The 26,485-nt window shown below is 42.3% G+C and overlaps 1 protein-coding gene across 3 annotated transcripts in view; it reads right to left on the reverse strand.

Moving 5' to 3' along the window:
* Positions 1 to 26,485, reverse strand: part of RAB31 (RAB31, member RAS oncogene family) — a 62,469-nt gene that overhangs the window by 34,491 nt on the left and 1,493 nt on the right. For 2 of the 3 annotated variants that reach the window (XM_032181831.1, XM_032181830.1), the window contains exon 2: positions 2,931 to 3,010. In XM_032181831.1, coding sequence (XP_032037722.1) covers positions 2,931 to 3,010 — 80 coding nt within the window. Of the gene's footprint in view, positions 1 to 2,930; positions 3,011 to 5,654; positions 5,679 to 26,485 lie in introns of those variants that run through there. The other variant, XM_032181832.1, reaches the window with a different exon arrangement.

Here is a 26,485-nt window from a genome sequence, read left to right on the forward strand (position 1 = left end):
TTTACATGAGTGACATTGATTTAAAAAAAAAAAAAAAAAAAAAAAAGGAAACTACAGATCCTAGCCAGTTCTGCTGGGATAGACTACATATAGGGAACCACCAAAACCTGGATAAAATGCCTACAAAAAGTGAAAAACCTCTGCAGCTCAAAGGGCTCATGTGCACAGGCACAGGAACACAAACGCTCCTGCCACTCATGCTCAGATGCTGCTACCACCTGTCTCCATCTTCTTGGTGATACAGACCTGAGAATATGTCAGTCAGCATCATACCAGGCAACAAATACATGGATTTTCAATTAAATCTAGGAGGATGGTCACTTTGATCAGTAGGGAACAGACAAGTCACCTGCTGAAATGCACAGAGTAAATAAATTGAAATAAAGTTCTTCCCCCTGTCAACACAGATGAAGAAAACTTTGTCGCTTCTTTTATTTTTTTGTAGGAAATGTGATTTGCCTATGGTTTCATAGTGTAACTTCTATTCGGAAATAACTTTTTAGGCTTTTTCTACATTAGAGCATTTGAACTGAAAACTGGCTAGGAGAAACTGCCAAACTCTGGTAGATTTTTTTCCCTTATGCTATCTGGACACTGCTGAGCAATTTCTGTTGTGAAAACTTTTTTTTTTTTCCCAGCTCATAAAGATGCATTTGATACAATGCACTGTCATAACAAAAGCACCAAATTATATCAAGGACATATGACTGATCAAAACATCTGAGAATGATGTACAAGAGTTCTTCTCTACAGCCATCTGCAAACTGCATGAATCTAACAATGCTGCATTGCATACAAAAATATTAAGTAAGGCAAGCAAACAAATAATAAGCAAAAATAATAAGCAAACAAATAAACAAAAAGCAGCATTTTCTTTGGTTATTTTCAGGGTGGGTGCTTTCAGCTTAATGCATCTACTTGAAGCATTAAGCAACACTTCACTGTTCCAAAAACAGGAACTTCAGAGCCTCAGCAGCTACTGTAGATTTCAAGGACTGTATATTTAAAACTAGATTAATTCTGAAAAAATAATGACAACAGAAGACTTATTGACATAGTCATCCTACACAGACAAGTACTATCATCTGCATGCAAACTAGCCTTCACAATTTAATCCTCAAATAGAAAAATATTTTTCCTCTGTTATCACAATTATGAAAATTAAAGGATTTTTTCCCCATTTGAGCAGAAGACATTTACTTGGCAACAACAACTACTTGGGAAAAACGCTGATGATGACACAGAAGCGAAGAACCACTCAAGTTTCCATCAATTTCTTCACTGCCAACAAGTGTCCTTCAGTCAGTAATGTTACTCATTATGTGCTTGCTTGGTTCCCTTCTCTCTGCCTATTTTTCTCTATTCATTACAAGTGGGAGTCCAATATTGCCCTGGAACTTCAAAAAGTTCCTCTGCATTCAAACACAGAGGTTTGAAAGAAATCTTGCAGCCCTCCGAACAGCACTCAAAAAAATTACCCATCTTTCAGAGCAGATTTAAAACAGCTGTAACACACAAGAAAGGTCAGCCTTTCCACCCAAGTTACTCCTTTGTGAACATCATATATTCAATTCCTCTCCCCATAAAAGTTCAAGAATTTTCAATTTTTTTCCAGGCACTGCTGGATTTGGCAGATTTGTCCCTAGAATATTAAAAGAAAAAGAAAAAGAAAAAGGAATTAAAATCAGCTACAGGACTAGTATGCTTTTGATGGTCTGAAATGAAGAAGCCTGTCAGTTTTTCTAAAGAGCAGGCGTTAATTATACTTTGTTTAAATTGCATTATCCTGTCTTTTTCAAAACAAGGACAATCCTAAACTTAGATGAAAGCACATCCACACCTGGGAACAGGCACTGTCAATATCATGGTCTAGCCTGACAGCATGGACAACTTAGGAACATTAAGGGTTTGCCATCATTCTTCTGTCACCACTCAGCCATAGGATGTCCTGGTCATTGTGCAGATCATAGCCTGTTTGGGTTGTTAAACTCCAAGGATTAAATTTGATACCTCATTGACCACTTGGAACTAAAGTAATTTTAATCCTAAACTCCTGTGATCAAAGCATCATCTCCCATGGGAAATTCTTGATGAGTAAGAGACCTAAGATGGGTGTAAGACAGGGGAAGAAAAATGTGATACATTAGAAAGGGAGCAGTAAAAAAAAAATAATTCATGGGATTATTTAGGTGTTATGGGCTCACTAGGAACTTGCAGGGGAAAAAAAAAATAAATTACGAGGTTCTTTTTCTGTTCCTTTGTGTTCATGGAAATCTGAAGTATCTACATGTTTACACAAACACAAAAAATACCAGATTTTAGCCTCAAGTCTTCTTTCTGTGAAAACCAAAGCAACAAGCCTTTACTTACAGGTTTCCCAATTGTTCTGCTGCATGGAAAGTAAACAATAAAACATGTGGCATTCACCCATTGTCAGCTCATATACATATAGGTTCTCTCTCTATATTAATATATATAGAGAGAGAGACATATGTGTTTAACATGTATTATACCATACACTGGCCTGTGCAAAGAGTGAAAGGAACACAAGACCTGGAAGCCATGGCCATGCACAACACAGGTTGGTAGAGGTCCTGGGCAGCTCCAGCAAAGAGGTGATTTCAAGAGACATCACTCACATGAGAAACAAGGCACAGCTCTGACAGCCTCTCCATCAGAGAACACATGGCCATGAAGTAAATTGGAGCCCACGTTGGGTTCCCAGAACAGGGAGAGCAGAGCAGAGCTGGTTTGGGCAGCCCCAGGCTCTCTAAGCAGGTAACATGAGACTAAAGGGTTCAATGAGGTTGGCAAAGTAGAGAAAAAAAAATATATGCAGTGTTCAGAGCCTTGAAAGTAAGGAGAAGAGAAAGTAGCTCAGCTGAGGGCAGTGTCTGTATAAGAAAAATGATATTATGCAGGGTACTTACCCAATAGTAGGACTAATATTGTGATCAAAGTGGTCCTGGACGAATCGACAAACAATGCTTGATTTCCCAACCCCGGTATCCTGAAATTAAGGAAAAGCATGACAGTGAATTCAGGAGACCCTAGGTATCTGTGTTTCACCTGAAGAAATTTTCCATGACATTTTTTTTTCCTATTGGCAAGGGGGGCAGGTGAAATAGTTCAACAGAAAAGAAAGCACAGGGATTATTACTTTTTTAATGTCAGAATTATGAAAAGTTCTCCCTGTTCCTCATCCCAAGACTTCCTTCTCTTGAAGTCTTGTATTTTTGGGGTGCATTTATAATCCTGTTGGAAGGGGTGCAGCACTTCAAGCACAACCATTAACTTGTTAAAAAAAAAAAGACGCATTTTCAAACACGGTGTTTGAAACCCAGCAAAACCATGGGCCAGAGAATAATTCATTCAGGCCTGTTCAGATATTCAGGTATTTTTTAAAAAGCAGGAATCCAAAGGGTCAAATCCCCTGAGACGTGTTTTGCTGGACAAGGGTGGAGCAGCGCTGCTTTAAACACGACACAACTTGCTCTCCACACTGCGATGCAGAAGGCTGCTTCGATTTGCACTTATTTCCCCACCACAATCAATAAGGAAAGATAAGAGCAGTGCAATACTGAAACCAAATGCAGAATCCCTTCCAGACAAGGGGTAGGATGGGGAGAAGAGGAAGGGAAGAAAGCTTGACATTACTCAGAATGACTATTTTAGGCATTTAAGATATGAGCAACTTCCCCCCAAAGCAGCATTTTTCATCTTCCCTCTGTTATCCTGAGAAGCTTTGCATGTTAGGTAGCAGAATATAAACACAGAGAATTATAAAGCAAGAGGAACAGCAATATCACTGTGTCTCCCAGAGAAATGCAAAGAGCCTCCTTAGAGACTAAGAGGATGCCAGGAAATCGATCCTGACCTTTCTGAGGCATCACCGATGACTGCCCAGGGCCCCATCCAAGTCATTAAAAAGTCTGTGGAAAGCTTTCTATTAATTTCATTGGAACCGATTGCAGAAACTCACCTAACATCCATTTGTATCTTGCATTTTAAGGCATTTGAGTAACTTACACAAATTTATCTGAAATTGCCAAGACAAGACAGCAGTTTGACAGCACTAAATAACTATATTTAAAAAGAAAAAAGCCTTTGCCTCTCCCGTAATCAATTTTGTAATTTTTATATTCTTTTCAAATATGAAAGAAAAAGAATGTCAGTATTTAATTTCCTTCCCCTGTGTTTAAATGAAACTATAACACCACTGCAAAGTCTTGATACACTGCACTTATTAGAAAACCATCATTTCAACTCTCATATTTAATTCAAAGCTGTCCTTAGTCAGCTTAAAAGCCACAATAAATGCTCATGCTACACAGACAGTTGTTTATCTACTGTGTTCAATCGATAGAAAAAAAAAAGATCAAAGAGAGTAAGTGTTTAAAACCAGCCCTGTAGCCTTTGATCAATAGCAGCAACACATCCTATTGCTTTTCCCAAATTTTGCCTTCATTATCAATTCCAGCTGACATTTCTGTATAATTACTAGACCAGGAGAGCACAACACATTTTAAAAGAGACAATCCTCTGTGCTGAAACTGAGAATCTAATTATTATGCTGGATTTAAAATGCCGTGGGGGAAAAAAACTACCAACCTACCACCCATTCAATGTGGAGAACTATGTTTCCTTCTTGTGGGGACGTAGTTTCTGCCACTGCATTCGAAACTAGATATTGCTTCGTGTGACCTGATGATACTTTAGTTTCGTGTACTTTATTTCTGCTCCCTTGATGGGTCACTAAGAAGGGCAACTGCAATTACATCTCTTAAGCAAGAGGAACCCAGTCACCAGCAGGGACGTGACATCCACACGCACGGATTAGAGCCCAGCTCATTTAATGGAAACTCCTGCGTCTTTGACTTCCAGTTCATGACTCCTGCTAGCGTTTCATGCTAACGTTAACCAAACTTCAGAAGTTTCTGTTTCCCTCACGTCTCTCGCAATGAGCACAGCTAAAGCCAAGCACGTGCCAGCCTTGTAAGCCCTCAAATACCTACAGGCATCCTTAGACTTTGCTGCTGTGGTTGCTTTGACTACAATTTACCCATGGTTTAACTCCAGTAAAACCAATGGACTTGGACCACCAGTGAAGCCAGCCTACACTCTCCAGGAGCAGTCAGTTTATGGCACAAAGGGGTTCAGCCGAAAAAAAAGCCCTCCCATCTCATTGCCTCAAGGGTCTGAATGGCCAGCTACCTCAGCATCATTACAGCCCAGAGGGGAAGGGAATGAAACAGAAAAACCTTCCTACTTTAGGCAGTTCTACTAATGTCATTCTACTGCTGAATTCAAAGCTGCGCAGACACTTTCAGTTCACAGCACCATGCTCACAGGCATCAGGTAAAACACCCACCTGCCCAAAAGCAAAGCAAAGCATGGCATGTGGATGTTTTGCAACAACTTGAAAACTTCATAGAAATCTTGTACTGCTAATCAGACCTCATATTTTGCTGACAAGAGGGAATGACTTTCCAAGTAGCTCTTACAAAAACAAAAGCAAGCATGGCTGCTTCAAAGAAGTAGAAATGTCATTCACTTCTCAGCAACGTGTTCAGTTTTACCTCCACACTACAATATGCAAAGCATTCCTGCTACCACCTGCTTTGTTCTTTGCTACATGGTCTTTCCCTACATACATTCATTTTTCTAAACTGCGATGAGGATGATCATCCTGGTTTTGTTTCTTTTTCTTCAAAGGATAACAGACTTGTCAAGCCACATGCCTTGGTAACACTCATGCTTGTGGATGATTTATTTTTTCAGTTCTCAAAAGTTCTGCTGCTCTCCAGCTTTTTTCATCCTTTAATCTAGTTCTTTTATTTCAGTCCACTGGTATACATGTAACATCAAACACATACCAGGGAATAAAATTTTGGCCTATATAAAAGGTCACAGCAGTAGTGAGCTGAGTGGATTTGACAAGCTTCAGAAACTGGGAATATGTCCTGAGGAGTTGTGTCACGCTTTGAGGAACAGATCCTTGTAATTCTTCTGAAGAATCCTGATCCACATGAAATCCAAAGGTTTCAACACTATATAATGCACACGTCATGATCGGGAGCATACCACCCCATGGAAGGAGCAGCAAGCAAGGAATGTGTCTGTAATGACGACTCTGAGTCAAGAGTCCTGTTCCTGATGCACTAGCAGCGACTGAGGCAGGCATACGCAGTCATTTGCATCGTCAGAAGAACAGTTGGATGAGTCACTCACGGGACCAACCGCACGTTTGCTTTTCTCCTTTCTTCTTCACAAGCCTCGTAGCACATTTTCAAAGTTTCAGTTACAAAATGCATTGCACTGAGATGAGCAAAAGGGGTGGGGAGGAAGGAAAGGAGTAGAAATGTAATCCACAGTAAGGAAACCACTGTTAGTTTACCAGAAGCAGCCACAACTTCAGAATCTCCCCCAGTCTGCAAAATGGATGTGAAAATCTGAAGCAGTATCAGATGGTTCTGATAAATACAAGGAACCAACGCAAGCATGATGGATTCTTGATTTTTTTCCCTCCATAACCCTGAAAACACATTCTCTACTCCTCTGAAATCCTTTAACCACAGATTGAGGCAGGAGGATTTTAAGAGCTCCGGAGCAGAGAGCAGCATGCCACAAAGCTCAGTGCTTCCACCCACACTCCTGCTCGCAGAGAACCACCCCATTTGGCTCTTCTCTGCTCCCATTACTGTAAGGAAGAAGAGGCTACATTTCAAGCCAGCAGAATTACAGGATGCTGGCAACTAATCCGCAGGCAAACAACAACCAAGATGCTGATTTCTGCTGGCTGATCCACAGCAGCACAGGAAGATTTAAAAAAAAAAAAAAAAAAAAAAAAAAAGTGTAAAATACGAGCCATATATATTAGGAAAAGAGAAAAGCATTTTCCCATTACAGATAGGCAGTGGGTATATTCCTCTATCCACTGTTCCAGATGTGCGCGTTCTGGCAGGGGAGAAAAAAACAAAAAGAAAAAAAAAAAAAGAAAAAAAAAAAGAAAAATTAGCTCTTTATTTAAATATGGATGTCTTTTTTATACCTTTGCACCACCGTAGGACTGAGTGCTTGAAGCACTTTTCCACGTGGAATGGAGCTATATGACTCCACAAACACATCCCTGATTAGGGCCTTATTCTTTAGCCCAGATATGTAACAGCTTTTAATATATTCAGATGGGTCAAGCCTCATCGTGCTGAGCAAACTAAATTCTTCATGTAAATTCTTTCCACATCTGAAACAGAATAAATGGAGAATTCACAAAAAAAAAAATAAAAAAATCCATGCATTCTGTGACTGATGACTAAATAGTAGTCCTATAATTACGCATCCTGCTGCAACAGCTATTTTATTCTTGACAGCACAGAATCCTTCTGTGCCATGTTAACACACAGGGCTTTTTAATATATGTAAAATCAGAGAAACCATGCAAAAAATCTTTTATGATCCTAAAATTTTGGAAATGCAAATAGAACAAGAATACTATACGGTATTTCACATGGGGAAATGGCATGCTAAAAACAAACACACTGCAGAAACTGCCTTCTGTCCTCTACTTGCAAAGTAAGAAGAAAGAAAAAAAGAACATCTGGTTTGTAATCACTACAGATCTCATGACTAACTTCCCATTTCAGCTTTAAAAGAGGGTTGAGATACCCTGGCGACGGGTGCCATAAAAATCTGCACTGAGAAGTAAAGGAGAACTGATCTCTACAAAATACCGATCACACACACGGCTCCCTTGGAAGGATGGAAGTTTTCCCATCAATTTAGACAAATCCAGGATTTAATCCAGGGTATTTCAATTTGTAGAAATTGAAAATGTCTGCCCTTCCAAAGCACTTTTTGGTAATAACTAAGATTCATTCAGACGTGGTCTAGACGCAGATGTCTCATTAGAGCTGGCTGGGTTTAACAGGAGTTAGTCTTGCATATCGCAAGAATGACCATACCCTAACAACCTGTAGGGTATAAATATAATAAAAATAATTTAAAAAAAAAAAAAAAAGCAAGTAAAGCATACATTATTTTTCAACCATAATGTTAGAAACTTTTGAAAGTGAAAACTCTTTAACCTTTTCTGTAAGCAGGAAGACTTGAGGCATGCCCAAAGTAGATTTTACTGCACTTGGCATGTCTGCCCCTACACCTCGCAAGGAATGCATCTGCCCCTCAAAGCCAGTTGCTGCCAGGGCTCCCCAAAAGCTCCTCATGCTGCTGAAGAGCCAGGCTACAGGCAGAGGGCAATACCAGCAAGCTGTTGAGGTGCACTAAGTGCATGCACCAGAAACAGCGATGTTCAAATATGGCCACTAAGGGTCTTGTTGGTGTACCTTCCAGTGAGGGAACGCTGTCTTGTGACATCTTACAGACACAGAGAGGAAAGAAAAAAAAAAAAAAAAAAAAAAGGCCAGATCAACATACAGAATAAGGACACAGTCAGAAAGCTGTACTGCTCTCATGGAAGAGGATTTGCTCAGAGACGAAGCTAGCTGTTCCTTATTATTGGAATAAAGAACAATTCCTGGCTCCCAGTCATATATTCATGCCAATGGACAAGTTTCTTGGCCGCTTCCTTACTAACTGAAAATAACAGAGAAGCCAGTTTATGCTCAAGATTTCCCATTAAATTCTCCTTTTTGTTACACGCTGACCTGACTCCTGCCAGCACCACAACAGGTAGCAAGGAGAGGTCCTTGCTTTGCTGACTGCAGAACTACCAGTGTTGAAGTAATTAAGATGTACAGATGAGAACACTTGAATTGGTATGAATTTGCCAAAAAAAAAAAAAAAAAAGAGAGAGAGAGAAAACTGTCCTTTATCATCAATATATTTAATATTTGTAATACAAAAGAAGGCACTCAAAATCTCTGCAGCTGGCCAGGCAAATCTGAAGTAGAAAGAGTAGAGAGATATGGCTTAAATTTTAGGGAAAGAAAAAAAAAAATCAATGAGTCTTAAAAAAAAGCAGAGACCTTTCAATTTAGTCGCTCTCCATACTGCAGCTGGTTTGGACTTGGCAGTTCAGGCTCTGCACATTAAAATAGCCGCTCTTTCCACTGTCAGAATTGGCCATGATTTAGTTTTTGATTTACAGCTGAATCCCCCTGGCCCATTCCCATTATCCACAGCAGGACTTTGATGGAATTTGAAAATTCGCAGCAGCGTAATCACATCGCAGTGCTGCTGGATGGCTGGCATTTTATTAGCTATCATCAAACAAATTGCTGGGCCTGCGCTATCAAGTATTGGCAGGCTTCTGCAGAAATGTATGCTCAGCTCTGGTCAAGCCTGGTATCTTGGAGGAACGTCGCTCCTCATGCAATGTCTGGCTTGCAGCACTGAGATATCCAGCCTGCATCTTTGCTGCTTGCAGAGATGCTCGCCCTTAACCCACAAGGCATGTGGTATGGCTGAGGACAGGAACATTGCTGTATTTTAAACTCCAATTCAAGGTAAAATAAATAAATAAATAAATAATAATTCATGAACTGAGCAAAACCAAACAAAACAAACAAAGCTTTGCTATTTGCAGCCTGCTTTAGTGCTGCGTGCCTGCCATTAACATTTCAGTCATTACTCAGAAGATCAGATGCAAGCAGCATTGCAATATTTTCCATGTCTTACTAATCCAGTTACAGCTGCTCTGGAAGGCTGTGGCAGGCAGCTTGAAGAGCAACTGAAACCGGCTTTGGGTTTTTATTGACTGTATGAACATACAAGGAAGAGTTATGCACAACAGATTCCTGATCACAGTTTCCAAGGGCAGTATTCAAATCCAAGAACAATCCTACCCAGTAAACTTCTGCTTGCCTTAAACATATCCTTTGTCCTTCCCCGTGTATGGGTATCGCTTACTTGTCTGAAGACGCTGCAGTAAGGAGAAATAATATCTTTCAGGAGACCCGGGTTCAGAGACACCCATGGGACTGAACTGAACCTGCCAAGCGACAGGCTTGCCCCAGCAAAAACGCAGGCACTCACTGAGGGGTGGTGTCTAGGAAGAAGTGCAAATAGCTTCTTGCTGGATTCAGTTTTTCCATCTGCAAGACGTATCAAGTGAGCAAACCCCACCACTGCATAAGCACATCGATGAAAATGCAAGAGCAGCCCTCAGACCGACACACTGGCTCCCAGCTGCTTCGGGAACATAAAACTGCCTGTGACTGTGGGCTGAGACAGAGGAAAGCAGGCTGAGGTGTCCTGATGCCTTGCTTCTGTGATCCAAATGATACACATCTCATTCTGGCCACAAATAATTTTTGTGAATTCTAATTTTCTGTACATCCCTGTGTGGTAAGAAATAGGTTATTTCCACGATGAGCAACCTGATCCTCAGAGAAGACCCTTTTCCTGTTGATTTGCTGGGAGCCACCTTCCAGAGCTCAGCACTGGGCTGTGGGCACCCTGCTGCCCAAAGCAGCAGCATGGTTTTTCAGCCCTGAAGCCACCTCCCAGACAGGCCCTCTACCAAGTGAGAGGCTTGTGCTTCTCCCCTCACTCTGCTCACCACCTTTAATTGGCTTCATTTGTTACCTCAGGTACTCTGAAGAGCTTGCACAAGCCTGGCAAGGTGCCTCTGCAACAGGAGCTCCAAGCAACACCAGACAATTTTATGGCACCAGTGACATACTGGACACTCTGCAAAGGTCCGGGGGATACTTGGTTGCAAAGCAAATTCTTGAAGGGAAGAACTGGAAGTAGAATTGGTCTCTGGGACCATCAATGTGCTATCATGCATTTCCCAGAATGAAAGGTGTTTGCTAAATGAACTGGAACACGACTGCTGAGTACTGGAGTGGAGCTCCTTGTGATCCATCCCAGAACAAACACCAATCTCAATGCAACTGGGTTTGTAGGGGCAGGGTTATTCTGCAGCTTCTCATTGTTTCAGTACAAAACACCACAGCTCTTTTGGTCATATGTCAAGAATATCCCTGTTTGCATTTCTGTTTCTCATACACTCTTCTCTAAACTCATTATACGTACTAATATTGGTCTCTTAAGTAAGTGGGTATATTACTCCCATGGAGTTAAGATGGTCTGTGTCAATTCTCCCACAGCAAAAACCACTCCTAGTCATCATTTTTAATTGCTAGTGTAATTTCAGGCCCATGCTAGTGTTGTGGAGCATGAAATAGCTGCAGAGTAAGGCTTTTTCCTCTGGTGTGCATTAGAATTAGATCAGTTCCAACTCCCTCTACAGATAGAAAATGCACTGCTTGTTCTCAGAGATGTTTTTCGACTCCAACCAGGTTCATCTTATTATATTATGGCACAATCCTTCCTTCTAGCATTGCAAGGACTGTGTTTGGCACTAGAACTTTTGGCTCTGCTGGTCTCAACTCACCAGCTATTAAATGAAAATAGTAATGACTCGATTTTACCTTGTAACTGCATTATGAGCATTTTGATCTGCGATACTTCCAAAGTGTTCAGATGCTACAGTGACAAAGAACCACTGAAGTGCCTGAAGAGATAGCCAAGGGCTAAGTGAGTTTGCTTGGTATTTATATGCACCCTCACTACCACCTGTATACCCTAATAAGCATTTTAAAATAGAAAAGTATCTGCTGGCCAGGCCTTAATGCTATCTGATCTCCGAGTCTATAATGTACCATCTGATCCCTTCTCTCTATTTGTTTTCCTTTTGCCCACATTGATTAGTAAAATGCTTACAGCGACTGCCAATTCTGCTTCGCCTCAGAGCTGGGTGTCCCTGCAGTCCAATCCACCTCTCCCGTTCCCACTCAGCCATCATAGAAAAACATCTGCTGCCAGGTTTTGGCTCCCTTACCAACGTGATTATTCAGCATGTGGTTTCCTTCCACATGCGCCCTGCACACATCCTACTGTGGAATTAAATTCGGGCATATACAGCTCCTCTGCTATCTGCTTTACCAGGAGCCAGCCAAATGCTCTCCTACTTGTTCTGCCATTTTGCAGATTTTCTCTGGAAGCTAAAAACTTTCGATATATTCACTGTGACAGTTTCTCTCCATTGCTCTCCACCGGGTCCTAGCTCAGTTATCTTCTAGAAACAGAAAACCCTAGTGCCCGAGTTTCAAATACACCTTCTCTAATATTTCACTGCGTCCTTTCCTTTTTTGTAAAGAAAAAAAGAGTAATTCCAACCTTCCCCCACCCCTGGACTCCAATATTAAGATCTCCGCATCTATCTGCTTTTACCAGAGATGTGCCCAGAGACCCCAAACAATATCATGGCCGGCCTCACTAAACCAGAAAGTACAAAAGCAAACACAGACAGCCAAGCACATTTTGGCATCCTGTCAAAGTGACGTGCTTGGCCAGAGATGGGACAGACTGAAGAGCAGCTACTGTCTATATAGGAGTTAATTGTAAGAATAAATTCACTTTCCTAGGAGCATTCATATACAAAGATTTGAATGCTTCTAGGAAAGTGAATTTATTGTTGGAACGGGTCCAGAGGAGGGCCACAAAGATGACCTGAGGGTTGGAGCACCTCTCCCATGAAGAGACGCTAAGAGGGGTGGGGTTGTTCAGCCTGGAGAAGAGAAGGCTCTGGGGAAACCTTACAGCAGCCTGCCAGGGCCTAAAGGGGGCCTATGGGAAGCTGGGGAGGGACTCTGTCAGGGCATGTAGTGATGGGACAAGGTATAATGGCTTTCAACTAAAAGAGAGGGGATTTAGACTAGATATAAGGAAGAAATTCTTCACTCAGAGGGTGGTGAGGCACTGGCACAGGCTGCCCAGAGAAGCTGTGGCTGCCCCATCCCTGGAGGTGCTCAAGGCCAGGCTGGATGGGGTTTGGGGCAACCTGGTCTGGTGGGAGGTGTCCCTGCCCATGACAAGTGATCTCTAAGGTGCCCTCCAACCCAAACCATTCTGTGATATATAATATTATATGAAAATAAATTGTCTCCTAGAGAGCTTGCAAGATTATTTAGCATTACCCTACTTTCATAACAAGGCCTCCAATCTCAAGTGTTTCATGCAAGGTGGGAGACATGGAGAGCTGCTGCTGCAGCCAAAAGACTTTTGGGATGAGTGGAGTGGCCATACCTTCCCTCCTCTCTCCTTCCCAAACACTTGGCTTCCAAAAGGATTCATCAAAAATGTTCTCTCTCATCTCAAACCAAGACCATCAGCTAGCTATTCAACTATGAGGAACTCCACTAACTTCAGTTGAAGAATTGACTCAAAATGTGGAAAGGTTTCTCCAAATGTGGGGACTCAAAGGAAGGCATGACCATGATGGAAAGACAATCCAGCCAGAAAAGGAGATATATTTCCTTCACACATAGTCCAGTGATTGAAATGGCATTAAACCAGCAGTAAGGAACAAACCCTTGTTTTACACTGCAGTGCATGGCAGGAGTACCAGTTGCTTGAACTATGATCCAAGAAATCACAAAGTGGCACACAGTGACTGCTGTACACAAACTCACACAGAGCTTACAAACCATGCTGCTCTTCTGTGAACTGCCAACCCCTTTTCTTTTTTCTTTTTTTTTCCCCTCCCCATTCCTCCCTTAAAGTTGGCATGGAGCTATAAAGCAATCATCGGTTATGAGAAATGGGGCTGCGGAGGGAAAGGGAGAACAAAGAAGCTTCCTTCAAAGCTATTTTTTAAAATAACTCCAATACAGTAAAACTAAATAAATAAAACCACGAGGCAAAACAGAAATGTGACTGATGAAGAAACATGGCCTGTGGGTCAGTACCACAGCTACCTCAGCTCCCTTCTCTTCACATGACTCAAGAACAGTAACAATGTAGAATATATTAAATAATGATAATAATAAACTTTGCAGCAAGCCTAGAGATTTAAAGCACAGGAACACCCAGCTTAGTAAATTGTAAAGCTCATCTACTTTAGTCAAAAAGAAAGAAAAACACAACCTCATACTCTAATTTAAATATATATTTTTAATCACTTCATCGCACTGCACAAAGTACAAGCTAACCACACTGCCATGCTAGCATGAGTGTGGATGGCAGAGATAACAGTGCTCAGTCGTTAACATTATTTAGAAAATACTTCCCCACAACTAATTTCCAGCTAATTCTGTGAGCCTTCTCATATACATTACCTTCCCCCCACCACACAAGTTATCAAATTCAGAGCAGTAACTGAACTGCCAAGAGAAATGGAAGACATTAAATTGAAATCAAAGAGCGGAATCTCAATCAATTTCTTCTGCCCTTGCCAGCATGTGGTAGGGGAAGAAGTGCCTAGCCTGGTGAAAAGGAAGATGGGAACTTGGTGCTTATTTGCATTCCTTCATCTTAAGTTGTGGCTTTTTGGGGTACTGGCAAATTGCTTAAGAAGCTAAATCCCTTGTTTTGAACAGCCTCTATAGTTTCAAGCAAGAGCTTGATGTCTATTAAAAAAGCAGCTGGAAATTAGGTGGTATCAACCTAGCTAACTAATAAGATGAGAAGATGAAAGGAGAAACCCTTCAGAGTGGTCACTTGCACACAGACCTCCTATGGAGCAGCAGCACATGCCAAGGAACCTGCAAAAAAAATCTCCCCCTGGTTGCGGGGTGCCCAGATAGGTACCCAATAGCACAAAGTCTGAGGTCATCTTTAGTGAGACTTGTGCTTACTTTACACTACAGACCAGCAGCTTTTGGAGCCCAACTGTGTGGTCACAAGCTGTGTGGAAGCAGTCCAGTCTTCTACGGTCCTCAACATCATAAAAACCCCTGTGACTGAATCAGCCAGTGAACACCTGTGTCTCAGAGGGGTTGGCTCAAGCCAGAACCCATGGCTAAGAGCAAAACCCTTCGCTATTTGACACTGCTGCCCAGGAAAGAAGCTGCAGCACAAAACCTAATGCTGCACAACCCTTCTCCAAGGGCTGGAGGGCACTGCAACACAAAGGAGGGCATTTATTTGGGAAATAGCACCACCTGGTGACTCCTGGCACTAAGGGAGAAGGAAGTGAGACAACTTGGCCATACTGGGACAGGAGGGAGAGAAAGGAGCACTTCCTAAACTGCTCAAGTGAGTTGGGAAACGTGAGCCTGGGCAGGGAGGGAAGAAGATGACATGGTGAAGTTGCAAGAATTTGACAGGTGGGTCGGACAGAGATGGGAAGACAAGTGTTTGAGCACCTTCCCTTGGAAACTGGCATCTCTCATTGCTGTTATCACCACAGGACCGCTGCATGGCAATGAGTGGCTGGAAAGGCAGACGGAAAGGCTTCTCCATAACCCAGAGATAAATCACTGTACTAAAGCACCAAGAAAAGAAACAAAACCAAAACTAAGCAAAGCATCAACAATGTTGACCAAAGTACCAACCTGAGGAATTTTTATTTGCTCATTTTTAGGAGATCTATAGCTGTGGGACCTTATCGGGCCACTACTGCTCAAACAAGAATAATGCCTCTTTATTTGCCTCTGCTTATCTCTGAATCACAGGATCCTCTTGACCAAAGTGTAATAGAGAGGAGCTCGTAAATTTACCCTCCCAAATGTACCAAAAGAGATGAGAAAAAGTATTATCTCGTACTCCTTGATATACTCTTCCCATCTCTTCACTGCCACCACCCTAGTTCACTCTAATGACCTCTCCCAGTTACTGCCTTGCTGATTTCCCAGCTCAGTACCACCACATATATTTAACTGTGATCACTTCATTTTTCAGGTGAGGAGGAGAAAAGAGTCCCATTTTATCATGGGAAATTTCCTATCATGGTGGGTGGTGGTCACTGTTCTTCACCTCCCCCAGATAAATGGGAGCCAAGTGCAAGCTTAGCAGATCAAGCTAAGCATGTCAAGATCTTATCAGGGAGGGGGAAAAAAAGCCAAAGTAAAACAAAGAAAAATTGCAAGTCCTGCTTTAACGCCTATACAGTTTTACTGAGAGCACTATTTGGCAACTCCAATGGAGCTTATTTTCTGGTCAAACTTGGGAGACCTTTTACATTCACACATTGATTTCCTTTTCCTATCCACTCTATCTCAAAATATACAATGCATTCACCAAAAAAAAAAAATCCATTTGGCACACTACTCCTCATGCAGGTAAATTCCTATTTAAAAGACAGTAAAAAACCCATGTGAATAATATCTGCTTAAGAATTCAGATCATTGGCCCTGAACTTGAAAAATGAAGGAATAAGTGTAAGGAAGCAACTTACCAGTCACTGTACCTCACATTTTCAATGATAACAAGTAGTGATTGCAAGCTGTTATCTCTATTGGCCACATGCACACACACCAGCATAACAATCTGGTCAAATACCATTCATCATCATCGTGCAACGCAGTGATGAGAGGAACTAAATTCAATTTTCAGACTAAATACATAAATAACCTGAGGCTTTCATAGTTCAGCAAACACATTAGGCAACAGCATCCTGACAAATGTTGTTTTTGAGTACAGTTTGGCAGCTAAAGATGAGATAAACAATTCCGTGTTATTCTTTCCAAATCAAATTCTTTTTCTAAGTGAACCTTCCCCACATATATTTATAACAGTTGAAACTTTCAAAATAATCATATGACAAGAAGATAATCTTTGACCCGAACTGGTTCGCACAAGTTCATTTTTACATTCCAACACTGTCTCTTCTGTTGTCAAATCCTATCCGTGGGGTCATAATTCCAAAATACAGACTTGTTAGTGTCACTTAATAAATAGCAAGGGGAAAATATATATATATATATATATATATATATATATATATATATATATATATGCCTGTCCCCACACAGGATTTATTTAAAATCCTCTAGTCAGTCTGGAATCAATAATCCAATCCAAACATTAGTTTCATATTACAGATTGCCCACAAAACCCAGTCTGGATGAAAGTAATTTGGTTTTCTGCTCAGCTGCATGAATTCACTTTCTTCTATTAAAAGAAGGCACCAACTCTTATGCAATTGACTTTATGCACATCGCTTAGGTACAATATTTGAGGAAATGGCTCTTGGTATTCAGTTTACTATTTCAGTAATATAAAAATTGTCATGTGGTTACCTGGAGAATTTGTAAGAGGGCTAAATTACCTTCAGACTTGCCCATCCAAGCCCAGCCAGCAACTCAGTTCAATGTTCAGACATTCCTCCCCCCAGTTTGCTACTAACTCACCTACGAAGTATTATTGCATTTCATACCAAAGAGGAAGGAAAAAGCCACTTAAATTATGAGTGCCAGCTGAAACACCGGTCAAAAACTTTGGTTCTGGAGAAAAGAAATCCCCTCTTGCACCAATGGGCAACAGAGAGGAAGAAGGCAGTTTCAGAGTGCAGCTATTTCAATAAATTTCCCCTAACAAATGGAAATCAGCATCACAGCTCTGATCTTTGCTTGAAGTTAGCAGAACCCCAGCAAGCGATACAGCACCTGAGAGCTACCAAGGCAAATATCTTGTTGCCCTCATACACTCCCTCTGCCCCATGCCTGCCCCTCACACATTGGGCCCAAGCCATCCGTGAAGACCACTTCCAGCAGCAGCTTTACACTGGCCAAATACCAAAACCCTGACAAATACTCTCCTGCTGCTTATTATCAGTTCCTTTCCAGCTGATACACCCAGCACCTGTAAAATCAGTAATCTCGCATGGCCATTGAAGGTAGTCTCCTTTGGTGAACAGCCTAAAGGTCAACCAGCTGCTAACGCCATCTTCTTTATCCAACAGATCCTGATACCCCACCCAGTCTTTGGAAACCTGCATTCATCAGCTTTCCAGGCAAATTACAGAGTGCCTTCCCTCAGGCCACCGAGGGAAGGCAGTCAGTTGAGATTTACTGGAATTTGCCATTATTTGTTATCTACACATTAAATGGCACCATAAAACCCTTGAAACTGGCTGGTTTTGTTTCCCAAATGGAAGTCTATGTAAATCTAAGCTAGAATTTTTTCACCAAACCATTCTGTTTAATTAGATTAACAGTGATTTCATGCTCATCTCATGAGTTCTCTAGACCTTAAGTTCTCCCTACTACTATAAGCATCACCACTTATTTTGTAGTGTCATATGAGGACCCACCTGGTGTTTTCCCATGAAAGTAAACCGAAGCGGTAATAGCAAGCACAGCATAATAAAACCTGGGGCCGAGTTTTTTATCCGTTGATTTACTGTGCATGGTGCTGTGAACTTACTGAAAGTAAAGCTATCTGCACCAAACAGGCTAGTATCAGCGTAAGGCTACATCCTTGAAGCAGCTAGCTGCTTAATGTTTTCACCCCCTGCCAATTTCAGCAGGGACGAAACTCTGCATCTCACAGAGCTGGTACCACTAGTGCCATGGAATTTAGGTTTTCAGGGAAAAGCCCTTTAAACGAGCAGAAATGGGTTGTATAGCTGTTATCATTAAGGCACCTTCCCCTCTCCACCACAAAAGTAACTGGGAGATTAAAGCATCTAACTTTCCTCTGCAGATCAGTTGTAATTGCTGATACATCTGGCCTATTTTATTTTATTTAATTTCTTTGCTCAGAAATTGGAATCCACTCACAATGGCTTTGCAAAGCATGGGAAGACTCAACCCCACACCAGGCACGGAGGACACCCTCTCAGCACAGCCCATTTGGATGCTCAGTGTGAAGCCCAAGTGCTCAGGACCAAGCCCAAAGTTGGCACTGACTGCAGAAGGACAGGCACAGTGGCTCTGGATGACATCTCCAGTGGCCCATAAAGGCCTAGCAGACCTTTCCTTCCAGCTACTGGATCCACAACAGTGCATTCTCAACTGGCCATGAGGTACAGCTTCACTTAACGTCATATAAACAACTGTGCAGGCTCAGTTCAAAAAATGTTTTGAAACATAATACAGCAAAGCTAGCAAAGTTCCAGCTTTAAGAGAAAAAAAAAAAAAAGGAAACTGGAGGCTAAACTGAAGGGAGAAGTGGCAGGCTTTTTTTACCACACCGTATTTTTTGGTGTATTATTCACTTTTCCCTTTTGCTCTGCTTTACGTGGTTTTGTTTCCCAGCTTTCAGGTTCTCTTTCCCTCACCCCTTCTCAGATTTTACCCTCCATGTTCCTCATTACTGGTCCCCTACAACTCTTTTAATCCTTTCCCGTTCAGTCTCATTTTCTTCCCTCTTTCCCCAGTATTCTCTCTATATATCACTTTTTTTCCTCCAAATCTCCTCTGTGCTGATTGTTACATCCATTTTTCTACTGGTCATCACTTTACACAAGCTATTCCCGGAAAACTTTTGGGTGCTAAGGGTCTCACTCTCCATAATTCAAACTTTTATTTATTTTTAAGTTGGACTTATTCTATGTGCCCCAAAGGTTCCTTCTCGCTGTCATCCTTCACACCAGCCTAAAGCTCTCCTAAAGGCAAACCTAGTCACAAAATTCTGGATCAACTTAATTACCTGATCAAATAAAGCACAGTCTCCGAAGAGTCTACCAGTTCCTAAAAACCAAGCAGAGGAAAAACTGAGCTACTTCATTGACTGTTAACGTTAAAAGACGGAATCACTCAAAGGCTGTGTTATCTCAAATACTTAATTTACATATTTTTTTTTTTATTTGTCCTCCACTTAGCCCTGCATTCAGCTGTGTATTAAAGTATGTGCTGAGCCTTAAGCTTGGAAATCAATTCAGCCCTTTCAAAGGCTGAAGGATGTACCCCATACACTGCCAAGGAGCACCCCAGTGCTTTGAAATCAAATTAGGGCTTCAGCAACCTGATCTTAAATCAGTATTTGTGTTATCAGGTTTTTTACAACAGACATTTTTGTTGTTTAAAACATGCTCCAGGTGCCTCTGTAATGCTCAGGTGTGCTGTCAAGCACACCTTGCAGGAAAAAATTAAGAAAAATATGAAAGAATAGACAACTCAGAAGAATATTTTCAAAGCCTATTAGCACAAATTATACTCTGCTGCTGCAGTCACAACAGCTGAAGAAATTAACTGTTGGACACACTGCTTTGTTTCTTCATTGACATCCAAGCAAGTGAAGACAAAACCAAAGAACCTTTTTTCTAAGAGTCAGATCATCAGCACAGCAATTGCTACGGTTGAAGGCAGCATGGATTGTGCACCATGAAAGTCCTGTGGCCTAAGTGTGGCTGGAAGCTTCCTGTTCATATCAGCTTTAACGAGATACACTGCAAGTGCTGATTTTATGACTCTTAAAATAGTCCCACTTAAATTACTTATTTTTAGTACGCTTCAAGAAAAAGAAAAATGAGGAAAAATGCTTCCTGTTCAATAAGGGGAATGAGTTCTTTGCACTTCCCAAATCCCTCCAAGAGTTTAACCAGTCATCAGATTTGTCTAGTCACCACGAAGAAGCATGCCTTTATGTACTGGTAGCAGTGTTTGTCTGCCAGTGACAGTTTTCCTAAATTAACAAGCAGTATCTTAAGCAAACAATCATAATATTTGCTTCCACAGATGGCAGAAGCTGCTTGAGATTACAATTGTGACTGCGCATGGACAAGCACCTCAAGCATCTCAGTCGTGATATGCTTCTAACTCCTAAACTGCTCACCAGAGTGACAATGTACTTTCCTCCCTTTAAATAGGGAAGCTGAAAATGCATTAAAGTCCCAAGAAATGAGCTGAGCCTAGTATAACTCCACGCTGCGTTCAAGTGAGTCCTGTCCAGGATGATTTTCACACCACTCTTTGGAAAGCCACCAGCGAGCACAGGAGGCCATGCAAGTTGATGTCAGATCTGTCCCACTGCCCTGAAGCACAGCTTTGGACCCTATCCACACTGGAATTTTGTTTGCTGCAGAACTAAACTGGCCAAAAATAAATAAATAAACATTTCGAAATCAATCCTACTTCAGGAAGCTCTCCTAACTCTGCTCGTCTCTACAGACAGGCTCTAAAATAAGGGAAAATCTGCCTCAGGCAATGCCTAACTGCAGGTGAGTCCATGCAAGAGGCTGATATTTATCATTTCAAAAGCTCGCTCTGGCAGTGTTTATAGTCCCTGGTGACTGTGCAGGGCAGAGAGTGACCCTGGCCAGCTGATGACGTGAGCCACATCCTGTCACCCTGCTGAACACAGAGGAAACAGTAACTCCGGGACACAAAGTGTCCCGGAGCTGGATCTCGCGCACGTGTGCTCCCACGTGTCTCCCCAAGAAGGACTCAATCTGCCCAAAACAAAAAAGCACAAAACCAAAGACTGCTCTACCCTACCCTCCAAGAAACAGAAAAACCACACACTAGCATTTATGTTTAAAAATAGCCACGCGAAAATAAAAAACATTTGTTCCGCTGACTGCCGTTCAGCTTTCATTACTGGCTCTGCAAGCCTGGAGACTGTAAATTAAAGCACTGGCATGTGCTTACACAGGGCAGCGCTCTGAGGAGGCCCATCGGCCGCATCCGCTGCCTGCTTGCTTAGGTTTTCCTTCTTGTGGCAGTGTTCGAAACTCATTTAGGGGCACAACGAGCCCTGGCAGGGAGCAGAGCACTGAGGACTTGCTCTGCCCTGCCGAAAAAGCAGGGCACAAGTCAATCAACCAGTGTGATTAACACTGGATGGAAGTAATTTTTTTTTTTTTTTTATTCTATAATTATCCAAAGGAAGTGGAGGGAGGAAAAATAAACTGGCTTCAAACTCCTGTAAAGTTGAGCAGGCTCAGCAGTTAGAAATACTCAAGGATGGAGAAGACTAGATTGAACACCAGCTTACGCTGGCTTTCAAAGGGAAAGTCCATCAGAGCAAGAAACCCCAAGAAAATAGGAAGCTGCCTTCCTTTTCCTCCTCCCTCGGCAGGCAGGGCCTGCTCAGGACAAGCTGTCCCCATGCGTGTCCTCATACCACCCCTGCAGCAAGTCCCCGAGATGCCCACAGGACCCAACAACCAGCTCTGGCCACACATGGGGGCATCGGCTGGCCCCAGAAGCAGCTCTGGGAAAACCCAAGTGGAGGAAAAACCACATATCCAAACAAAGGATGACGAAAGGGGTCGAACCACGATTCCAAACCACCATCCTGCATCAACGGAGGTGACGCAGAGCCAGAGAAGAAACAAGCAGCCCTGTGTTTGTTCTCCAACGATGGGACGTGGCCTGGAAATACGTGATCAACAGACAGTCCCCATTTGGGTCTTCCAGACAAAGATGGCACTTGGAAGAGGGAGAAGAAGGGAGTCAAAAGAAAAGGCAGCTGCTTGAAAGCAAGCAGAGCTGAGCTGTAGCCCCTCTGTAAATGCTTATATCAAGAAGGAGTTAGTTTCAGAAATTTTAAGAAGAGTACGTTTATCCAACCTGCATGCTTGCAGAGTCTACATGCTCTCTTCAGACACAACCTAACACCAGCAGAATTTGTCGGCACTGTAATTTATAAACACCATCACAAGCAAAAGCCCTGCAGCCCAACCCAGCCAGTGTCTATTTTGCCACTTCCTTAAACTGGATTTGAATTGCAACAGTAACATCAAAGGAAATAAATCATTGCTGTGGAAACAAGTCTTACTATTAACCTGAGTCTCAGGAAACAGAGTTTAAATGCACATTTTAAAAAAGAGACTGAGAGCATTTTTCTCTTCCCCACACATCTCTTGCATGCAGCTTGTGATTGCTTCATAGTCTGCCTCAGCATTACTTTACTAAGGAGTGCTAAAACTGCACTCATCCGTGTTCAAAAAATGGGGTTTATTACCAACTCAACTTCCTTATTTTGGCAGAAAAAGAACAAATTTACTTTTCTCAGAATTACTGTGAAACAAGAAGTGTCACAGCTTTTCAGCCACCACTAAGAAATCAAAAAGAGGGACAGAAGCAAGGAGCTGGGGAAGCCTGGAAAAATAAACAAATAAATAAATAAAGCAGTTTGTAACACTTTAAGCAAAATAAATAAACACAATTTGACAGGCAGAAAAACTGTGGCCTGCACATGATTTGCGGACCATAGCCACATCAGGATGGGAGGGTCTCATTCAACAAGAAAGTCAAAACCAGAAGACAGGATCTGAGCGCTGATGCTCAGTTGATGGGATTCAGTTACATGTCATCCTCCCCAACAAGAGACAGCCACAGGGAATTATTTTTCTGCCCCGTTTATTAATGACAACAAGTTTTTTAATCGGATGCTTTTCAATTACTGGAAATAAAACCCGCTTCCAGTTCTGCCTTCTGTTGCTTCAGAGCTCCTCTGGAGCCGTCAGCGCGGTTGTGCTGCTAGACACAAAAACAGAATTTGGCCTCTGCACTTATCTTTTCCTAGAAAGATGTTTGGGTCATAACAATTTGCTCACTCTTCTAGCTAATTCCACTCAAAACTTTTTGGAAAATGCAAGGAAATAAATGTTTGGAAATAGGTCAGGAAAGCAATAAGGCCAATGTCAATATTAAATCATGAATTCCATTCCTCTGTGGCTCTACACAATAAATTGTTTACCTACATGTTTAATGTCTACATTGCAAAAAATCTGATTGCACCACTTAAACCAATTTTATAATTTAATAGGAAAAAATATTTTAGGCTTCTGGACATAATTGTTTATTGATACAAAAGAAAAGGCATTTTTCACTTCTTACTGTAATTGGATCTTTTACGCATTTTTTTGCCCCAGAACAGAACATCCAAGGTCCCTGACTTACATGTATAAACTGCCTTGGCAGGCTGTTCTTTTGAATGGTAGAGTAGGGCAATGGATCGTGGAAGCAGCACGTGCATGCCCAAGTGCAAGCTCTGGAGCATGCCTCACCAGCTTTGCCAAGGAAACGGGGCACAGGCAGCCCCACTAATGGTGTGTCTGGCTGCCCGCCTTTCGGTTCCTCATGGGCTTAAAATTGTTGTCCGGCTGAGCACGTGATTTGATATAGGGCTAGGACTTGCAGCCACCTTTGTCTTCTGCACTACTTTGGTCCCTCTTGTTCCGTTTGAGCCTACAACATTGCAGCTCATGGTTTAGAGTCAAATGAGAAATAAAATTGTTGTCTTTTATAAATTGCAACACAAACTAAAAGATTCTCAGTCATTCATGTTCCATACAGTGGCTATTAAAAATAAAAATAGGTACTTCAACTTCTTACTGAAAGGTCTGATGTACGTGTGCATACATTCTGCTACTGGGATTTGTTCTGCATCCAGCACAATCCAGACCTTTACATTATCGTGACATTAGGATAGGAAAACCACAGAGATTTGCTCCTCAAGGAAACTACTACCCCTTTCCCAATTACTTTAAACATCTAACAACTCTGTCTTCAATTCCGCACTCTAGTGCAGACACCGTACAAGGTGAACACTGACAAAGGTAACAAACTGTTCTCCAGACCTGGATCAGGATCAGGTTTTGGAGAAACTCCTGAGGAAACTTTCTCCTCCACAAAGGAGATGCCACTCCTTTCACAAGTTTAGGCTCCCCAACTTCAGACAGCATTTTGAGACTATGTGCGAGCATCTTCCAGTCAGCAAGGAAATGGAAACATAAACAGGAGGATGCAAAATGAAGTCGCAGGCAAGGAAGATTTTAGGCGCTATGTTTGGAAAAGCTTTTTACGATACGAGTAGATAAGCTTTGGAATATAACCCTGGAGAGAACAGAAACCTTTGTCACAAGCCTTTTAGAGCAAGTATGTGTCAGGAAAGTTTTAAGAGGAGCTTTAGGACCAAGGGAGCTCTTCCAGGCCTAACTCCTTTGGTCCTGTGATGAACAGTCACAACATAAAAATGTAGTAAACAAAAACAATAGGAAAGCAGCCACGGAGGTCAGTTCAGATGGCAGCTGGCAAGCCACCTCCCACAGCCTCTCTGAAGAGCCTTCAAAGTTTCCTCAGGAAGCGAGAAAGACAAGAAACTTTGCCTCAGTCCTAGACCTGGCAACCTCTCCTGCGGTTGCCACACAGAGTTATGTCAGGACTTGGCAGAGAGATGTAAAATCGCTCCTCCAGCCTGCATTAAGACAACGCCGGGAGCCAGGGCACATGGCACTGTGTGGCTGCAGCCAGATGAGGAAACCCAGACGCTCTTCCCATCTGTGCACCCAGCCACACTTCACCCCTGAAGGAGCCCAGCAGCCCCTCTTCACCCCTTTCTCCTTCACCCCCTCACTAAACCTTGCTCAGTACCAGGAGCAGGCAGCCTCCAAAACACAGACAACCGATGTGAACAAACAACAGGTTGGAGTGAGAGGCCAGGCGGAATTTGGGTTGACAAGACGGGGCTTGGAGCAGATGCTCAAGTGGTTGCATTTACCAAGATGAAGGCGTTCCACATGAGGATACATCACTGCCCAGCAGCGGTAATTTACTACGCGAAGTAGTTTAGGAGCAGGCTTGAGGCCACTTGCACGGCAGCATGCTCAAGGTAGCTATTAAAATTGCAGCTTCCTCACTGTTACACCTGAGGCTGTGATGCCTAATCATTTGATTAGGCAGGCATCCTGTTCCTACCAGCCCAGGAGCAAGCTGAAACCATCTCTCCTCACAGAACATTGCTGTCCCAAATCCATGAATAACAAAGCTCTGTGACCAACAAGGCCTGCCTTCTGAACTGACTCACACTTGAGATGCCCCAAAACCCCTCTCTGTCATTCCTGGTGTTTCCTTTAACATCTACAAGCCTCACAACCACCCCATTCTTGTGCACTACTTCAGGCTGCTCCAAATCTCTCCCATCACACCCACAGAGCTTAGAAAACTCCAAGCTACTTCTGAGGAAGAAAGAGTGAAATCCAAGTACCCAAATTCAAGCTTTGACAGATTTATGCTGAAAATGACAAGCCAGGTTCTCTCCTGTGCTGCAGCATGACCTGGGCGACATGGGGCTTTTCTTCCAAGGGCCAGTCACTTACTCCCTGTCCCTACTTTTGTGGCTCCAGTCCAGACGTTAGCCCTGATGCACAGCAGTGCCAGCTGGTGGCATGGAGCATAGCTCTGCCTTCTCTGTCCCCCTCTCTCCTCATGCTCCCATCTACACCAACTTAATCCATAATTTCTAACAAGGATAAGAACGTGGAACATGGACATGTCAGACTTGACAGATTACTAAGGGATCTGCTAGATTAACCTACCAGGTCTAGGACTAATTGAGAAGATGACTTAAGATTCCTCTTAGTAGATCTCCAAACTTATTTTTGGGTTGCCATCTAACCTTCAGAAGAGGAATGGCTGCGGTTGTTCATACACACAGGTACCGTTTCCCTGTACCGGCAGTCTGTCTGAACTTCACGAGGGGATTTCTGAAGTTTTCCTCACTTTTGGAAAAACAGAGTGTCAGCCTTCACAGGAAATGAGATGTCTGGTCAGAAGTGGGTGGTTTTCTAGGATTATACACTATTAAAACTCAGGAAGGAACATCTTCTCACTAATCACCGACTACTAAGCAAATATAACTACAAATACTTACATCTTCCCCGGGGTTTCCACTGCCACCCTATCATTTTAATGAATCTGCAGAGTAATTACATACTCCTGGTAACACAGGGCTGCTTTACAGCTTTCTTTTCCTGTCTTAAAAGTAAACAATTGGCCTGCAAAACCTCCAGTACATTTCAGTGTTACACAACAGCAGCAAGCAGTGGGCAAGAGGAATGTCATTC

Source organism: Aythya fuligula, chromosome 2, assembly GCF_009819795.1.
Source record: "Aythya fuligula isolate bAytFul2 chromosome 2, bAytFul2.pri, whole genome shotgun sequence".
In the NCBI taxonomy this organism is placed as follows: Eukaryota; Metazoa; Chordata; class Aves; order Anseriformes; family Anatidae; genus Aythya; species Aythya fuligula.